Below are 20,743 nucleotides of genomic sequence, written 5' to 3' on the forward strand. Positions count from 1 at the left end.
TTCCATGCAGTAAGGATAAACAACATGACTCTTTATTTCTTGTAGGATAAGGATGCCTATGCTTTTTAAACCTCATTATGACAAGCAATCCTGGCTTTGTAGTTCTGCCATAACTAAAGTTTTCTCATGGCTACTGAAAATGTATGAAAGAGTGCCATACTTTGGATGTTCAGTAGTTAATCGCTCTTCCCGCCAACAAAAGGATTTCTGGCCAAACACTGCCTACTTCCCAAACTATCAGTCTCGCTTCCTCCTGTGGGATGAAACATCAGCTTGTGGCATTTGATAAAGCAACACCAGCAAGAGACAGCCTATCGGTTTTCAGCAGGGTAACTGACTGTGTGACTGACGCATTTCACATCGCAGGCCCTTTCATGCTTTTCTGATCCCTCTGAGTTAGGCTGTTTTATGCTCTGCCAACTGGCACTTGGCTGCAGACACAGATCTAAATGAGATTAGCATAGGCAGTAATGGTGCCCAGTGGCTTCATCAAAGGCTTCGTTCCTTGCTGGGGTGCACACAGCTGCACCTGGGATGGATCAAAAGCTGCGGTCACCTGCACAGAACTGCAGGGTGAGCAGCACGCTCTGGGGACATGCAAAGCCATAATCACTGGGGGAACCACAGCAATTAATAAGCGTTCCCTTTGGTCTGAACAGGGGACTTGGCACTGAAAATAACGTCTTCAGTTTTACAGTGTCTTAGCTGCCTCTCCAACATAATTGTGTATGCATGAAATGGAAACAAAGCACACCATAGAAACCTTTTTATTGAATTGCAGCTTCCTTCATCTATTCTGAACTACAAGTTCCAGCAAACCCAAACCTAGCCTGCTGCTTTATGGGTGAATCATTAGGACGCTCAGTGTTGTTACCGTATTAATACAGATTAGGCAGGGTAAAAATCACACACAAGCTGCAAAGTTTCTGCAGAAGGCCAGAGCCTCAATTTTGTGCATTTGGCAATGTGTAAGCGCTCTAACTTTAGAGCTGAGAGACAACATTTGCAGATTGAGAGTCTTAGATTTGGGGGCTCCTAGACTGGCAACTAATATTACAATCTGATTCTAGATTCTCTTTTAGATTACCAACGAATACTATATAGTAAAGTGATGAGGTATAACAATATTATAAAGTAAAGGAATATATCAGATCCACCTCTGGTCACAATATATATGAAAAACTCAGGTAAAAATGGAAACAAAGACTATAACAATATAATAACACCTCTGACTCAGTTGATGAATAATAAATAACTACTGTATTTATTGGCGTATAACACTCACTTTTTTACCCTGAAAATAGAGGGTAAACAGTGCCTGCGTGTTATACGCAGGGGGCTGTGGAAAGTTTTTTCCCAAAACTTCCCTCTTAAAGTTAGGGTGCGTGTTATACGCCTGTGCGTGTTATACGCCGATAAATACGGTAACTAATATAAATAGCTATAATTACCACTAATTGTTATTTTCAGACCTCCCTGTACCCAGAGGGGCTACTTATATATAATATACCAAGTGACATTGATTGGGATAGAACAGATGTCTCTTTATAGAAGGTACATGTTTTGTATACATATATATGGACAATGCTTATATTTTAATATAATTTGCCACCTAGCCACGTTTATGGGCCTGAGGGGAATGTGAATAAACTGACATGTCTAATTCAAATATTTATCTAGGTTATACCTATGTTTTGGGCCATCCTGTGACTTTCTGTATCCTCTGGGCCCCTGGCCACTTACCTGACACCGCATCCACGGTGAGATGATGTCCTTTTGGTGATGGTTATATACTGGCAGATCAATGCACTTTTTTCTATAGAACTGTAATAATATATTTTCCAATATATATATATATATATATATATATATATATATATATATATATATATAATGCTAATGTTTATTTGTTTATTTTTAGTTTCGTGACATATTCCATGTACACACCTTTCAACCAATTATGCGCCTATGACTCCTGAGGAAGCGGACATCAAGTAACCGCGAAACATGAGACACGTAGAGTTTACATACACTGCGCAATTACTGGTACTTTGTATATATCGTTGGTAGTATATGCCAATGATAAGTTGATTCATGGTTGTCACAACTGATATTTTATTGTAAATGTTATGGAATATCGACTGTTTTATCAGTTGCACATATGATGTCATTATAGCCATATACTAACAAGTACTGTAAAGGCCTACCTGATTGAACATACCGTATTTATCGCGGTATAACGCCTTCCCGCGTATATCGCGCACCCCTAAAGTGACCCCCAATCCTGTGGAAAAAAAGTTATTTTTGTACTTAGTTTTGGTGTCTTGCGCAGCGTCAATCGGCGGCCTCGTCGGGTCCGGCGTCCTTCTGCGGCTTCAGGTGTCCTTCTGCGGCGGGTCTGGTGTCCTCTTCGGCGGGTCTGGTGTCCTCTTCAGCGGGTCCGGTGTCCTCTTCGGCGTGTCAGGCGTCCTTCTGCGGCGTCCTCGCGTCCTCCCCGCTCGTTTCCCGCACCGAGTTTTGAATACTGCGCCAGCATATACCGAGCGCAGTACACTCGGACTGGCTCGGCAACTGTCGCGCTTACGTCCTGTACGTCCAGTACGTGACCGCGGAAGAAGCCGAGACTGGCCGAATATACCCGAGTGTACTGCGCTCGGTATATGTCGGCGCAGTATTCAAAACTCGGCGCGGGAAAGCGGGTATCGGCGTATATCGCGCACCCACGATTTTGCCCTGATTTTCAGGGCAAAAAAGTGTGCGATATACGCAGATAAATACGGTAATTTAATGTCTTTAATTTAATGTAGCACCTTACTACACATCATTTTCATAAATGTTAAGCTGGCCAGACGTTACAACCTAATTGCATAATCTCTGTGCAATTTCTTTTGATTTTACATACAACTAAGTAGTGCAAAGGACCAGAAGAATGATAGAAATCAATAAGACTGTTTAAGGGGGCCCTTATGGTCAGCCTGCTTTACGATGCAAAAGCAGCACCCATTAAAGCCTTGGCTACTGAGAACCAGGCACAACCAGGCTTTTGCAGAAATCTGATCAAGCAGTCTTACTTATTTAAGATCCAGTTTGGTTCCTTATTTAGCTGTACTTCGTAATGCTGACAGTTGCTTCCTTGCTTACTGGCTAACCTCCCAGCTTCTGAGTGTGTATACAGTGCATTGAAAAAAGTATTCATACCCCTTATAGTTTCCCATATTTTGTCATGTTACAACCAAACACGTATTTTATCTGATAGACCAACACACAGTGGAACATAATTGTGAAGTGTAAGGAAAATGATAAATGGTTTTCCAATTTTTTTACAAATAAATATGTGAAAAGTGTGGCATGCATTTGTATTCAGCCCCCTTTACTCTGATATCCCTAGCTAAAATCTAGTGGAACTAATTGCCTTCAGAAGTCACCCAATAAGTAAATACAGTCCACCTATGTGTAATTTAACCTCAGTGTAAATACAGCTGTTCTGTGAAGCCCTCAGAGGTTTGTTAGGGAACCTTAGTGAACAAACAGCATCATGAAGGCCAAGGAACTAGTGTTGCCAACCGCCTGTAGATTTGATTGATTTTTGAGCTTAGTTAGGCGCCAAATGCCCACTGTGAAGTGAGCATCTAAGCGCCGCTGGTGAGATGTTAAATTGAATCAATCCGTGGTGAGGAAGAGAGAGAAAAGAGAAGAGAGGGCGGTGAAAGGAAAAGGTATCCAGCCCTTAGGGGAGCAAGAGGAAAGACCCGTGAAGTGTAAGGGAGAAAAATAGAAAAGAAAAAAGGAACAGTGGGGATACAAGAGGAGGGGTAGAAGACATCATAGTCATTAGAGAGGCAAGTGGCCCCTTCAATGAGGGGGCGGACTGTGAGAGGGAAAAGAATATAAATGTATCCATAGGCCTGGACGAACAGCTCCGTTTTCAGTTTTTTTCTGAAGAGGAGCAGGTTAGGTGTCATCTTAAGTTCCAAGGAGAGGGCATTCCACAGCATGGCACCCCTACTCTGGAGTCGTTTGCCTCGCATGGAAGAAAGTTTAGATGGAATAACTGTGGCTAAATGTTGGGTCTTGGATCTTAATGGGCGCGAGGGTTCATAGTGCACCGCCAAGCTGTGTAAATACTTGGGACCCTGTCCCCAGTATGCACGAAAGAAGATACAGAGCGTTTTAAAGATCACTCTCTGCTCGATAGGGAGCCAATGAAGTGATCTCCTGGCCAGGCTAATATGGTCTTGTCTCGCTAGACCGAGTACAAAGCGAGCAGTGTGGTTCTGAACCACCTGGAGCTTATGGGCCCATTTTTGCGGGGCATCCAATAGGAATACGTTTGCCCCGTCTAACCGGGAATGGATAAAAGCCTGGGCAAGTAGTGATCTGTTATTTTGCGTGAATAGATGTTTTACTTTTCTGAGGAGCCTTAGATGGTAATTGGCATTCCGCAGGATGTTTCTAAAGTGGGGCACAAACGAGAGGGTGTCATCAATTATGACTCCTAGGTTTTTTACCTGCTTGGCTGGAATGGGTGCGGGTCCGAAAGATGGAGGCCAAGCAGCCAGCAATAGGGGGCTAGTAGGACCAATTAATAGAACTTAATTTTTGGCTGTGTTCAGTCCAAGCTTATTGCCAGCCATCCAGTCCTGTATTTCTACCAGGTATTTCGCCAGCTGAACTGGCTGCTGAGGTCCTCTTGCTGAATCAACCAGAATTTGTGTGTCATCGGCATAAAGCTGGCACTCCAAGTTATTGTTCTGGATGATATCAGCAAGAGGACGAACATAGCAGTTAAAGAGGAGTGGCGATAGAGCACTCCCCTGTGGAACTCCGCATGTCAGAGGTCTTGGGGTAGACCGGTGTGTTCCCATCTTGACATATTGTGTTCTCTCATGGAGAAACAAGCGTATCCAGCTCAGGACCACCCCGTTAAGACCAAAAAGATTTTTTAATCTGTCCAACAGTATATCATAGTCGACAGTGTCGAATGCTGCGGAGAGGTCTAGCAGAATCAGGGCTGCCGACCCCCCTGCGTCACGGATTGTCAGTAATCTTTCTCGTATGGCCAGCACAGATATCTCGATTCCTCTTCCCGGGCGAAACCCCGACTGGGTGTCATGGAAGAGGTTTCCCCCCTCAAAATAGTTTTGTAACTGCCTGAAGACTACTTGCTCTAGGATTTTTGCCAGGAAGGGGATGGCGGAGATGGGCCTGAAATTGAGCAGGTCATTTATGTCTAGGCCCATATTTTTCAGAAGGGGTGTTACTATGGCATGCTTCATTTTTCCTGGGACGATGCCTAATTGCAGAGAAAGGTTAATAACTTTGCAGATGTCCGGGGCCAATGTTTTTGCATTGGTCTTCATGAGCCACCCGGGACAGATATCATCCGGATATGATGCTTTTAAGTCTCTCATAATTTTCAGTATCTCCCCAGGGGTAGTATCTGTAAATTGCATAAGACCTGAATGGAAGCCAGATGATATTGGTTGGTCTAAGGGTCGCACAGCCTGGTTGGTAGATGTCCGGATTTTCTGTATTTTGGCTTCAAATGACAGAAGAAGGCTGGAGCACATTTTATCTGAGGATGGTATGGAAGAAAAGTATTTTTTGTTGTTAAAGAGGCTGGATGTGATTTTGAATAGTTCAGCCTCTTTATTAATTGCTTGGGCTATTTGGGCATTATAATAGCTTCTTTTTTGGAATTTTACGTGCTTGCTATACACTCTGCACTGGTTCCTATAGGCCAATTTGTCCTGCGGGTGGTTAGTTCTGATCCATTTGCGTTCAAGCTGACGTCTTTTGGATTTTAACTTTCCCAGTGAGGATGAATACCAAGGGCATGATTTAGATTTCCTAGGCCTATTGTATGACGTAGTGATGGGCGCCACTTTGTCAAGGGTGTTTTTTAGTTTTTGTTCGAATGCGTCCATGGCCTGTTCTAATTTTTCCAAATCATTTTCAATGTCGACTAACTTCTGTTCTGAATTGCCTTGGCTGTTAATATAGACTGAATTAAAGGTTTCATCGCTGATTTTTGTAAGTTTTCGGAAAGGTTTTGATCTTTCCATCGGGGGGGCCTGAAGTATTTTTTCTGGGGCTAAGTCTGGCAGAGTGTATTTTAATAGATAATGGTCCGTCCATCCTGTCACTGTTGTGGATAGATTTGTGACTTGAAGATCATTAGAGAGTATAGTGTCAAGCTGATGTCCAAGGATATGAGTTGGCCCCTGAACTTTCTGCTCGAACCCCATACCCTCCAAGTCTTCTAGGAGGTCCTTGGCGTGTGGTTCTTCAGTATGCTCTAACCAAACGTTGAAGTCTCCTTGAATTATTAATTTATCCTGGTTAGCAGTTAATTGCATAATATATTCATTAAATTCTTTGACAAAATGGCTGTTATATTCTGGAGGTCTATATATAGTGGCCAGGGTAAATGATGATCAAGGATTGACTGAGCATTTAATGATAAGACTTTCAAAGGTTTTTGGAGAAGGAAAAACTAGCTCCGTGCACTCGCCATAGGCAGATAAACCAACCAGGGGTGAGGAGGAGAGTAAAACTTTGAGGGGATATCAGGGTGAGAGGAACACATGTGTGCACTGTGGAGTGGAGACTATAGAATAAAACCAGAGCCGCCAAGCTGGAGCCGTCTGACTGAGTCCTGCAAGGTGCACCCGAGAGGAGGTCAGTGAAAGCGCTGCCAGACCAGTCTGAGGGGGGGTCACTGATGTAAGGAGGGGAGTGAATACAATAATTTAAGGCGGCACTGATATCAATGTTTCCCCCTATATTAGTAACCCCACCTTACCTTGGTGTATTTACTCTTCGGAAGGTGGTCTCTATTCACCAGAGCCCCCTTCCACATCAGAGTTCCCCCTTACATCATGATCTGCAGAGTTCCCCTTTACATAAGAGTTCACTTGCACTGTAAGGGGGAATCCTGCAGACTCCGATGTAAGGGGGAACTCTGTGCTGGCTGGGTTATAGTAACCTAACCTTCATGTAAATTGAGAAATTTTTTTTTTCACTTTTGTTTAACTTAAACACATTGCTAATAGCATTAGCAATGTGTTTCTAGTTCAAATATTGATAGTTGCACTGTTTAGCACTAAAAACAGTAATTTTAGGTACTTTTTTTGCAGTGCCAATAAAGAATGTGGATCTGCCAGCAAATTTCATGATTTTTTGGCTGTAAAAAATTGGTGCCGTTTGTAAATTTTGTCGTTCTGCCAGTAAATTTCACTTTGAGCGGTTGGCAACGCTGCAAGGAACACACCAGACAGGTCAAGGATAAAGTTGTGAAGAAGTTTAAAGCAGGGTTAGGTCCATCATCTGCTAATGGAAAAAGTATGGCACAACCTACCAAGACATGGCTGTCTACCTAAACTGACAGGCAAGGACAGAATTAATAAGAGAAGCAGCCAAGAGGCCCATGGTAACTCTGGAGGAGCTGCAGAGATCCACAGATAAGGTGGGGAAATCTGTCCACAGGACAACTATTAGTCGTACAAATCTGGCCTTTATGGAAGAGTGGCAAGAAGAAAGCCATTGTTGGTGAAAGCCATAGGAAGTCCCATTTTCAGTTTGCGAGAAGCCATGTGGGGGACACAGCAAACACGTGGAAGAAGGTGCTCTGGTCAGAAGAGACCAAAATGGAAAGTTTTGGACTAAAAGCAAAACGCTAGGTGTGGTGGATAACTAACACTCCACATCACCCTGAACACACCATCAGCAAGAACAGGGATGCTGGTCAGTTAATGTGAAGATGGATGGAGCCAAATACAGGGCAATCTTAGACAAAACCATGTTAGAGTCTGCAAAAGACTTGAGACTGGGGCTCACCTTCCAGCAGGACAAGGACCCTAAACATACAGCCAGAGCTACAATGGAATGGTTTAGATCAAAGCAAATTTATGTGTTAAAATGGCCCAGTCAAAGTCCAGACCTAAATCCAATTGAGAATCTGTGGCAAGACTTGAAAATTCAAAAAAAGATTTGTAGCTGTAATTGCAGTAAAAGGTGGTTCTACAAAGTATGGGGGACTGAAGGAGGACTGAATACAAATGCATGCCACACTTTTTAGATATTTATTTGTAAAAAGAAAAAAAAACATTTATCATTTTTCTTCCATTTACAATTATGTGCCACTTTGTGTTGGTCTGTCACATAAAAGCCCAATAAAATACAATTATGGCGGTTATAACATGACAAATTTGGAAAATTTCAAGGGGCACGAATACTTTTTCAAGGCACTGTAACATTGTCAAATGACAGATCATAGTTACAGGATAACTTTATACAATTATTTTTTTTAATGAGCCCCCAATCTTGCATTAACCTGTCCCCACTCCTGGCAGTGGTGCTATCACTGGAAAGTTTCCTGGCCTGTCCTGAAATCTTCTGTGCATTTGTGGACAAAATCCCATTCCTATGTAGAGGCCATCTCTAATGTGATCCAGTGTGGATTTGCCAGCTGTGTTGACAGGTGAATATAACATTTTGGAGGAGGGGAGTCAATTGAAGGATAACCCTATGAATGTAAAGTTATTTTCTAAGATGAATGTAAATAATTTTAAATGAATTCTCTGTTACTTAATAATATTATGCACACTTATAAGCTGAGAGACAGTTTGTAATGTTGAGCAGTAGGAAAGTTAGCCACTGTGAGGCTCCAGATGAACCCTGACTCAGCTAACTAGTCGGACTTAAAGGTATGGCAAACTAGGCTTTTATAAGTTAACATTAACAGTAAAAAAAGCTAAAGTCTGAATAGTCAGATTTTGCATAAGCCGAGCTGCAACAAAAATGTATTTAAGCATATACAACTCACAGTAGGCATATCCCCTGCGTTCATTCGGAATTTAGTAATAACTTGTAGAGCTATTTAACTTTCCAGCTCCGGCGAGCAACCCTGTCCATTTACAGCAATAGGCTTGCCATCCGCTGCAGACAAGAAAGCTATTTAGTGTGAACACTTGGCAGGTATAGACCTTCATTTCCAGGGACAGTTAGGGGACTTCGATGAGCCAGAAATGACCTGTTATAACAGGGACACATGGTCTTGCGTTGACTTAGACTATACTGATAACAGATACATTTGTAAAACTTTGTAGGCAAATATGGGACAATTGCTGTACTTTATAAAAAGAAAATAGATTGCTATTTTAGTAAGTCTATCTTAATAATGGTGTAGCGCCCCCTTTACTTTCAGTAAGGGCACTACGCTAAAGTTAGTGGGGGCATGAGAGAGATAAGTTGCTCTCATTTCTAATTGTGTTAAATTTGGCTGTCGCCAAATCTGGATTGTTCTGTGGGTCAGATTGTGTTCTAGGTATGCGGTACCATCCCTGGGCGGCAGGTGGCGCCAGAGAGGTCCAGGCGGAGCCGCTTCTTCCCAGCAGCCAGTTGGAGGAGTTTTCCCTCAAGGGGCATTCTGGGGGGGAGTATTTCTGTGGCGGAAGCCTTTGTTCTGGGTTCTTCACGGGTTCCTGGTTCCAGGTGCGGCACCCACCTTTAGGGTGTTTGCACAACGCGGGCCCCACTACTATGGCCTACCTGGCCTGGGGTCGCGCGCCACGCGGAGTTCCAGACTCTGGGCCCTCCTGGCCTGAAGCAACTGATGCAACTAAGGGGCCCCAGTGACTTACTGGGTCCCCCTTCTACTGAGGAGATCCCAGGCTGTGTGCCGTTCGGTGGGGGTTCGGCTTGAGGAGAACCCGGAGGCAGGCTATCCAAAAGGGCTTGAACGAACCATCGGGGATCTGGTGACCGGAGCATTGACAGGTACACTCACACTGTCAACCGGTGACCCTAGTGTAATTTACTGGGAGGATTAGCTCAACCATTTAGCTCATCCAAGCCCCACTAGAGCCAGGTCTGTGGCAGAGACCTGTTCCTCCCAGCAACCTTAAAGTGGCACTCCAGCTGCCAGGCCTGTGGCAGGGGTCTGTCCGGGGGCACTTCATCCACTCTGGCTGGAGTGGTGACGAACTGTACTACTACTACTGAAAGCAGGATTGCTTTCCTTCTATCCAAGCCTAATACCGCAAAGTTCCTTTACTTCATCAACCTTTTCTGTCTACCTCACGTTGATGTTGGTCGTGTTGGGCCAAGAAATAAAGCATTCAGAAAACCTTGTCTACGAACTGGACATTCGCTTATTGCTCTACTCACTACCTTCACCCCTAGACAACACATAGAGGTAACTTAATACGCTGATCCCAAAACAACCAGCGGTTCCTGAGGGGGTAGCGCTACAATGGTTTCATTGTTGCAGAAAATATTATTGCCAGGAGTACGCAGGCAATGGACCTTTTCAGATGAGAAGGTCAACAATAGCATGGATTTCTTTAATTTGAATAAACACATGTTGGAAAAAACAGAAGTGCATGAAAAATATTTCCCAGGGTTATTTTAAATTCCTTGCTTGTGATGGGCCCCTTTCGCACTGGCTTTCCGAACAGACCCACCTGTCAGTTTTTCAGGCGGACCTGATCAGTCCTTCCAGTCTCCTCTATTGAGTGGCGGATGTCAGTGGAGACATGTCCGCTGACATCCGCCGCCATCTGACCCTGTCTACCAAAACATTGCCCCATAGAGGAGAGCAGGACTGTATCCGATCTGTTATCCGCCTGCTCAGTGGGGATCAGCGGAGAGATCCCCCCCCAATGAGCAAGCGAATTCCGCTGAGCAGAGGCGCCCCTGTGAAAGGGGCCTTAAGCAACCCTGGCTCTCGCTGGACATGGGAGAGAAACGATGCTGTTCTCTTCTGGCCACAGAAGCCAGACACGTACCTCTGACCACTCAGACATCTCCCACTGTGGTCCACATGCTGGGTTCCTGCATACTTTCCTCTCGTCTGGCTTTGTGATGTCTGCAGAATCGCACAGATCACTGTACACAGAGCTGTCAAATCCAGGTGAGATCATCTTCCAGCAGCGCACTATCCGGAACTGGTAACCTTCTCCACAGGTCCGAGAACATTCACTCCAACTGCTCGTCTCCCACCTAGAAGAAACACAACTAGATCACATTTGGGCCAATAAACAGGAATGCAGCTACTGTACAACATTTACTAAGAACAGTAAGTACATCTATGTGTTTCACATAGATAAGGGGGGTTTGCCTCTAAGGACATTTATGCAAGCCAGAAACCTGTGCAGATACAGGCACCGCCCCTTTTGCATCATCAAGGAGGAAGGTGCTCTGCATGTTTTCAGGGAGTGCCCCTTTGCACAGGACCTGTTGAGGGCCTTGGAACCAGAACTCAGCAACTTTGTACCACAGACAGCCATCACACTCTTTAGTGTGCTGAACAGACTATTCTGTGGGACTTTTGCTCAGGAGGACATTGATGGTGCATGGTGGGTGATGTGTTGCTTTGAGGTTTCATGGTGCGCCAGAAAATGCCTCATCCACCAGAGGGAGAGGGTGTCTGTTTAGGACGGCTACAGACTGGTCCAGAGACTATACCCTTTATAGATTTTAAAGGGAAAGAGGACATCTAAAGTATTCCCTTTCCTCCACTCTCCTTGTGTGTCTTTGTCCTTTCAATAAAGCATCAGGCTTGTGAACTCTTTTCCCTCCCTTATCCCTCTTTCCTATCCACCCATTACACCCGTTGCTTCTTAAAATGTTAATGGACAGGCTGAATTTACCAAGTTGATCGATCAACGTGGCTACAACCAGCCTGACGTATTCTCTTGCAATTATCGCTAGCGGCTGCTACAGGCACTGCACGGTTGACATTGCACCTCTAAGTATTTTGGTGGTACCTTAGTGGCCACATAATGTTTTGCAAGGTAAGCAGTGTCATGCTTGATGTGATGGTTCCGGGAACTTTGCGCCTCACAACACAGTATACGGCAGAGTCAATGCATTTATTGTGTGACTGGAACTGTATTGTAATCTAATGTACTCATGCGCTGCGACACAATACAGGTTGGAATGTACCCCGATAAAGTTTCTTGTTTTTTTTACATACCGCATTTATCGGCGTATACCACGCACTTTTTTGCCCTGAAATTCAGGGCAAAATCGTGGGTGCGCGATATACGCCGATACCCACTTCCCGCGCAGAGTTTAAACTACTGCGCCGCCATATACCGAGCGCAGTACACTCGTGTATAGTCGGGCAGGCTCGGGTTCTCTCACAGTCACGTCCTGGACGTACAGGACGCACAGGACGTGACCGCGAGAGGAGCCGAGCCTGCCCGACTATACACGAGTGTACTGCGCTCGGTATATGCCGGCGCAGTAGTTCAAACTCAGCGCGGGGATCGAGCGGGGAGGACACCGCAGAAGGACGCCGGACCCGACGAGGCCGCCGATGGACGCCGCGCAAGACACCAAAACTGTAAGTACTAAAATCTTTTTTTTTTTTACAGGAATTGCGGGTCCAGTTTAGGGGTGCGCGCTATACGCCGGAGCGTGCAATACCCCGATAAATACGGTATATGTTATTTAAAATAAAGTATAGTTGAAATAAGACATAATTGATATTTCATTGTCTTAGATGTTTGTTGGGAGAGTTGAACCATATGAAATTTTATTTTATCTCTCGGGGACTCTAATGGTGAGATCTGTGCACTTCAGTTCCAAAGTCTGCACACCTAATGCATCCATGATCTGCCTGCTGGATATTTATAATTTTTTATTATGTAACAGGAGAAGCTGCAACACATTAAGGTGAATAAGAACAACTCAAACTCCCAGGAGGACAGAAAGAGAGTCAAGAATTATCTCTTTGCGGAGTAATTAAGACATATCAAAACAAGGGATTGACTCAATTCAACAGGCTCCCAACTATAACTAAAGAAATACTTTTGGGTCAACTGACCCTTTAATTCCAATTTGCCATTGTGAAATTCTGCACAGAATACACTGATAAATTCATACCGATCTTCACATCAGATACTTATATTCCAAAATTCCACCACAATCAAAGACTATCATTGTTATACATTTACAGTATATAGCTTTGACATACAGAATTCCACAGTGCTGTACAGAAAAACGTATTTATATCAGTACCTACAGAAGCTTATGCTCCAATGTCCCCTTGCAGTACAGTACTATACATGCATAGATCCAACATTCCACAATGCTGTACAGGGAACACAGAGCCACTTACATCAGTCTGAACCAGAGGAGCATACACTCAAAATGACCTCACAGCAGTCACACACTATTATTATTATTTTACCTTTATAAAGCTTTGACAGTGCTGTACAGGAAACACTGAGCGCCAGATCCACAGCCGCCGAGCGCAACTTAACTTTTCAGAGTTAAGTTAAACTGCCGCAAATCTCCCAAGTAAGGTGCAGGTCCACAAAGCACTTACCTGGAAATTTGCGGCGGTGTAACTTAACTCCGTCCGGCGCAAGGCGTTCCTAATACAGATTCCCATTTAAATTAGGCGCGCTCCCGCGCCGGACGTACTGCGCATGCTCCGTCGGGTAAATTACCCGACGTGCATTGCGCTAACAGACGTCGCTCCGACGTCATTTGCTTAGACGGTAACGTAAATGGCGTCCAGCGCCATTCACGGACGTCTTACGCAAACGACGTAGAGTTTGAATTTTTGACGCGGGAACGACGGCCATACTTAATAGGGCTTAGTCAAATAGGACTCAGCCCTATTTTTACACGGCGTAACTCGACGTAAACGACGTAGAATTAGCGCGACGGGCCGTCGGAACGTTCGTGGATCGCCCTAAGTGTTCATTTGCATATTCTAGGCTGGCCGCAATGGCCTCGCCACCTAGCGGCCAGCCTAGAATTGCATCCTTAAGATCCGACAGTGTAATTCAATTACACATGTCGGATCTTCTGTCTATCTCTTGGAAACTGATTCTTTGGATCAGTTCCAAAGATAGAAACAGGAATACGACGGCGTATCAGTAGATACGCCGTCGTATCTCTTTTGTGGATTACCCCCTGAGCTACTAACATCAGTCTCTGTAGCAGAGGAGCTTGCACGCCAAGATCCTACCACAGTCATACACTAAATATTATTCTACATATTTTTATGTAGCTCTGACAGATATTACAATGCTGTACACACTGAGCCAGTTACATAATTCTGAACCAGAGGAGCTTACACTCTAATGTCCCCACTGCAGTCACACACTATTACTATACCGTTATATAGCTCTGACATCTTCAGCAGTGCTGTACAGAAAACATTGCACTAGTCAAATAAGTCTGCACCAGAGGAGCTTACAGTCTAATGTTCCCAACTTAGTCGCACTATTATTAGACCCGTTCAAAGCTCTGACATAGTACACAGTGCTGTACAGAGAACCATGACAAGCTTAGCTGTAAGAGTTCAGTCTGCACAGTTTATCTATTTACAGACTGCTTAAAGTAAAAGTGTTAAAAAGACTATTTGAATTTTTGGCAGATATTGGTAGGGAGGTCAGTCCTGGGACGTGGCAGTCATAGTAATCTGCTATGTTTACTACAGAGTGTACCTTGGCTGGCACTCCCTTCCTGCGCAGAATTCGTGGACTGGCTCAGGGCGGGTCAGAGCATCACAGTACGAGTCGTCTACTTCCACCCCGTCGTATCGCACACACATGGCATAGGTGGACATCACTCCTGTCCGGGGATAATAAATCAACACAACAAACGGTTACATGGGCTAGATATTTGTTCTGTAGAATGTGATCTAAAAAGAGGACCTGACACACAAGCACATAGACTGACAATAGAAACATAGAGTGATGCCATCTATATAGAGTGATGGCAGCAAAAAGACCAAGTCTGCCCTATTTGACATCCCTCCTGATAACACCATTTGAACCATTTGTAATAAACAAATATTGCCATGCACTACAAAATATAGTAGTAGAATATTTCTCAAGCATAGCATGGAGAAAATGGCAATAATCCAAAGCGGCCAATCAAAGTGTACTCAGACCAGCACAAAGTAGATACTTTGTAGGTACTTTGGCAATATACTCTTTAACCTCTTGGCGCAGAGCGGCCGCATATTTGCGTGCATTACTGCAGATACAGCCGTGCTGAGAGAGCGCGCCCTGCACAGTTACCGGTGAATAACGGAAAGCTCCCAATTGCTGCTTGTCACAGGATCATAAACCCCACCCCACCTCCTGGAATCCTAAATCCCTTAAAGGGCCGGGTCACGCCGGCTCCAAGAGGTTAAATGGTATTAAACCCCCCCCCCAAAAAACATAATTGTTTTTGCAGCTTACAAATTCATAGATGTGGTGGTTGCATTTGTTTTCTTTATTAGGCTTTCTTTTTTATTTTCAGCTGGCGATCTAGCTAGTAAGTCTTTTGTTTTTTAACCACATGCCGACCGCCGCATGCAGATGTACGTCGACAGCATGGCACGGGGCTGGCAAATAGGCGTACCTGTACGTCCCTTTAAATTTTCCGCCCACCTATACCAAAAATATGTAGAAGATAACGTATCGGCCTAAACTGAGGAAAAAAAACGTTTTTTAATTTAATTTTTTGGGGATATTTATTACAGCAAAAAGTAAAATATATTGAATTTTTCTTTTTTAAATTGTTGCTCTATTTTTGTTTATAGCACAAAAAATAAAAACCGCAGAGGTGATCAAATACCACAAAAAGAAAGCTCTATTTGTGGGGAAAAAGTACTGCGAAATTGTCACTTAGCGATGCAGTGCTGAATGGCAAAAAGTGGGGACAAACCATTTAACACTGACATGGGTCCTTATGATGATTTGTTTATGTAAAACCTTTATCCCAAAAGAAAAATAACTTTTAGCGGTAACTGCTTATAAAGTGTTAGCTGGAATTTTGGCTTCTAAATCTGCTAGAACATCTAACACTACCCACCCCCAGACAGACAATTCTAAGGAAGAAAGTGTGGTACTGGCCAGATCATCAGGTGAAAACAGAGGGAAAAAGCACATAAAAAGAAAACAAATGCAGTCACAACGTATATACATTGGTAAGCTGCAATATATTAATTTTTTTGTTTTGGGTTTAATACCACTTTATATTGTTTCTGTGATTGTATATCTGTAAATCTTTCCTAACAAAATAGATTATTTTAAAGGTATCGCCACAGGCAACGCTGTATCCTGGCCCTAGGGCAGCACTTTGCAGGGGGGCAGCACGGAAAGAGTCCACGCCGGCTTGCGCTACACTGTTAGTGTAACGCAAGCTGCTTCTATCATCCTGGACCACAAACCTTCCTCACTGTGCTATATCTTTTCTGCTGCACCATTAAAATGGTTATAGCTTCTTAAGCCTCTCCATAAAATTATCAAAAATTTGTGCTTAAAGTAGAACTATAGGCAACGCTTTTTTTTTTGGATCGAGTAAGGGAGGGTTATAGCCTCAGTTTATTTTTTACCATCTCTGTCCCATTGCAGAGATTTCCCTTCACTTTCTGCCCCATAGCCAAAACAGGAAGTGAGATGAAATCTATGCAAATTAAGGCAATCCCCCCAGGCCCTAGGAACTAGTGTCCCCACTTGAAAATGTCAGGGCGTGTTTTAAACAGAAAGGGGTGCGTCCTTGACAGGAAGGGGTGGGTCATATTTAAATTAGGGGGTGCACGAGTTTAGTCAGGCCTAGGGCAGCACAAAACCTAAATACACCACTGGCCACAGGGATGTGCTGTGGATACCAAAATAGTATATAAAATGTGCCACGTCCCATTAACTGAAGATGCTAGTGGAAGGGTTGATACTGGACTTTATAGGCAGCATATCGAGCCGAGCTACTGCACACTATGATCAACTCACACCAAGCCTGATAGAACATTAAATGTTGTTTCAAGAACACCGTCATGATTAGTCAGGAGTATACTTCTTGGTGTTTAGGTTGTGTGTTGTAAAAGTATATAGGCATTTTTTTCCAAAGTTTTTTAAACTAGTGTTTGTCTGGTTGTGCTTATTTTAATCAATATGTAATAAAAATATTTATATTTTTAAATGTTGTGTATTTCAGTCCCTATAAAGTCCAATATCAACCCTTCCACGAGCATCTTTCCTAACAAATAAATTATTTTAATTTTGGGAAGAACCAGTACGAGTTAAAATCTCTATCAAGTTGTTATTGCTATTGGGGAGTTTTTTCCATTACATCTTATGTGGTTAACAAAGAGCGGGAGGTACAGACAAAAGTTCTCAACAGGGGACACAGACAGTAACAAAGCTAATAATAAAAAAAAATAAAAAAAAATAGGAGTTGCGCTGAAAAACCTTATATATAAGTGACCATATAAAATAAAAAAAATAAAAAGGAGCTGTGCTAAAAACACCTCGTAATGATGACCAAAAAGGTCAACTGTGTAAATAGTCCCAATAAATGTACACATACAAAATTGGTGAGAAAATTACCTTTTTGGTCATCATTACGAGGTGTTTTTATCACAGCTCCTTTTTATTTTATTTTTATTTTATATGGTCACTTATATATAAGGTTTTTCAGCGCAACTCCTATTTTTTATTATTCGTTTTTATGTTGTATAACATTTTGAGTTTGCTGCTTCTTTTGAGTTTGTTTTTGGTATGTGCATTTTTTCACCTTTTATAGTAACAAAGCTAAGGTAAGTGGTAAAGAGTGAGAACCTTTGTCAGGTTCAGCATTCATTTTGTTGATGAAAATATTTGTCATAGTTTTTGTCAGCGGCATGTTTCCATTGGTGAAAACTAAACAAAAATCAATAAAATTGTCGTCAATTAACAAACTATGAAAAAGGGTAAATATCTCGCGCCAAATTTAAGTGATAGTGGAAAAAATATATTTAGTTGAGCTGCACCCCAATTACAGTGCAATACTGAAATAAGCAATGAGAAAAGGAGGGTGGGGGCGCTAGGTTAAATATAAGTTGTAAATAGTGAAAAAATGGTAATAACACATATATAAATAAAGATCAATAAGATAAAATAAAAATGCCACACCAATAGATAAGTAAAAACATGCTGTGCAAATTAATAAAAATTACAATAATTATATCCCAAGCAAAGTTAATACAATTGTGTCAAAAACAACTGTAACCATAAGCAACAGTGCAATCCATTAATGTGGTGGATACCACTAGTGTAAAAATAGCTGAAACAAAGTCCTTTACTAAAGTGCTTTAGTGCATAGTAATTAGCCTTCAAAATCGCTGTGCATAGCTCCACCTTCACCGACCGTGAGAGATCACCCAAAAAGTGCTCTGAATAAGGGTGGCACCTTACCAGATGTTGACCCTTTTAACAAAAAAAGAGGTCAGTATAGGCTCAAACCGCAGGTGTGTATCTGTATATCAGACTCCTTGGATCAGGATCCAATAGTGTGTGTAGTGTCTGGGCCCTGCCCCTCAGCCTCGCTCTCGCCGCCCAGCTCAGGCTTCCATGCACGTTGCTCCAGCTGCTTGTGTTGCCCGGGTGGGTGCCGCACCTGACAGCGGGTCTGCGGAGAGGATCCGTCTGGGATGCCGAGGAGAGGCACTGTGTGGGAATGGGAGGTAGCCGGTGCTCCTCTCAGTGATGCTCTCCGGGAAGATGTGAATTGACAAACTATGACAAAGGCAAACAGAACAAAAATGTGAGGGGGACGTTTACCCATGTGAACATTCTTTGGAGCTCCACCTGCCAAGCCTGCAAGTTCTTTCCCTCCCAGTAAGCAAGGTAGCGACCGTGGCATGCTAGCACTGTGCATTACAGGCCTCCTCAGTCAACCATCCAGAGCACTGTGCAGCATTCACAGGACTCCTCCTCAGAAGACCATCCAGGGCACTGTGTGCTCCATTACAGTAAGGTGACCAGATTTTTAAAATGAAATCCGGGGACATTTTTTCTTTACTAGTAATGGCAACAATCAGCGACTCTCTGCCCGTCGCCACCCACCTCACAGCCTCTCAAGTCTTACTCTTCGGGCCCGGGCTACTACTGGATGGGGAGCGGAGGAAGATCACTTCGCCAGGGAAGGCAAGGAGATAGGCAGGTGGCTGGCCAGGATTTGAGCCAAGGCAGAAGAACATTCGAGCAAAGCTGAATGGGCATGCGCCCGAAACTGAAGAAATATTCTCTCCACTCCAACCAGCACATGATCATCAGAAAGGGGTACAGATAATGGGAAAAATACAACCCCCCTATGCTAGTAGGCACGGTGGAGCGGGGGTGTGTGTAATTCTAATTTTTTTTATTTTAATTCTGCACTGACTGTCTTTGAAATTTCCCCTGCCCCCTATTAAATCCAATCTGGGGACAAAACCAGGGACAGACTTGGTCGGGGGACAGTGTCCTCAATCAGGGGACTGTCCCCTGAAACTGGGGATATCTGGTCACCCTACATTACAGGTCTCCTCAGACAACCGTCCAGAGCACTGTGCAGCATTTACAGGCATTCTCCGATGACTGTACAGAGCACTGTGTGTGCCATTACAGGTCTCCTCAGACAACCGTCCAAAGCACTGTGTGCACCATTATAGGCCTCCTCAGGCAACCATCCAGAGCACTGTGTGCATTACAGGACCCCTCAGATGACAGTCCACAGCACTGTGTGTGCCATTTCAGGCCTCCTCACACCACTGTCCAGGGAACACGGTGCGCTATTACAGGCCTCCTCCTGAATACTGTCCAGAGCACTGTGCAATACAGGCTTCCCCAGACGGTCCAGAGCACTGGCTGTGCATTACATGCCTCCTCAGACGGTCCAGAGCACTGGCTGTGCATTACATGCCTCCTCAGACCGTCCAGAGCACTGGCTGTGCATTACATGCCTCCTCAGACCGTCCAGAGCACTGGCTGTGCATTACATGCCTCCTCAGACCGTCCAGAGCAATGGCTGTGCATTACATGCCTCCTCAGACTGTCCAGAGCACTCGCTGTGCATTAGACACCCCCTCAGATCGTCTAGCACTTACTATGCATTCAGGTATCCTCAGACCATTCAGACCTCTCTCTCTTTCTCTATTCTTGTAACGAAAGTTGGTTTTATTTATAAAGACGTTATATAGCGGCTAAATCTGTGTCTGTAATTTGTTCAAACCTTAATACCATAAATAATAATATATTATTCGATTTTTACTCCAGGAGCTTATGAGTTTGGAAATTATAGAGAAATGCTTAAATAATGCATTAAAAAATTACTAAAATATGACTAAAACAATTCAGATGATTAAAATACTGTACCACTAAAACTAAAATTGCATTTTAGTAAAAAGACTAGAAATAACACTAAATCGAAATTTGACGTCAAACTTAAAGGGTCACAGACAGAATAGTGTAATGATTCTGTTAAAAACAAGTAAATACCTATAAAATTCCTTCATCTATAACACCTCCGGCATTCTAGTTTCTGTTCTCTCATTCACTTCCTGGTTTTCATCGCTCGTTCATGTAAGAACTACATTTCCCAGTATGAATTGCGGCACACCCAGTAATTCACACCTAATTGAAGTCTCTAACACGTAGAGAGCGTCCTGCCACACAGATGTAGTTCCCAGGAGGGGGTGAGCATGTTACTGACCACTGCAGTAAAGCCTCCCACCACGGTGGTCAGTAAAATCAGACAAGCAGGAAGTGAACAGAACAGAGAAGAAATAGAGCAACTTCTGAGCAAAAACGAACAATGGGGAAGTGAAAAGAGGAATGTCTGCAGGTAAAGGATGCCTATTATGAAAAAAAAAATTTCCTTTACAGCCCCTTTAACACTGGTCAGGTTTTTATTGTGGAAAGGCAAAAATAGCAAGGGCACTGGCATCAGTAAAACCACCAAAATTCTTGAAAAAATAACATCACACACG

At 43.5% G+C, this 20,743-nt stretch overlaps 1 protein-coding gene across 3 annotated transcripts in view; it reads right to left on the reverse strand.

Moving 5' to 3' along the window:
* ADAMTSL2 (ADAMTS like 2) overlaps positions 1–20,743 on the reverse strand; it is a 128,694-nt gene that overhangs the window by 32,615 nt on the left and 75,336 nt on the right. For 2 of the 3 annotated variants that reach the window (XM_040324163.1, XM_040324165.1), the window contains 2 exons: positions 14,472–14,598; positions 10,791–11,004 (listed from right to left, as the gene is read on the reverse strand). In XM_040324163.1, the coding sequence (XP_040180097.1) occupies positions 10,791–11,004; positions 14,472–14,598 (341 nt within the window). The remainder of the gene's footprint in view (positions 1–10,790; positions 11,005–14,471; positions 14,599–20,743) is intronic. The other variant, XM_040324164.1, reaches the window with a different exon arrangement.

The sequence above is a fragment of the Rana temporaria genome, chromosome 9, assembly GCF_905171775.1.
Source record: "Rana temporaria chromosome 9, aRanTem1.1, whole genome shotgun sequence".
Classification (NCBI taxonomy): Eukaryota; Metazoa; Chordata; class Amphibia; order Anura; family Ranidae; genus Rana; species Rana temporaria.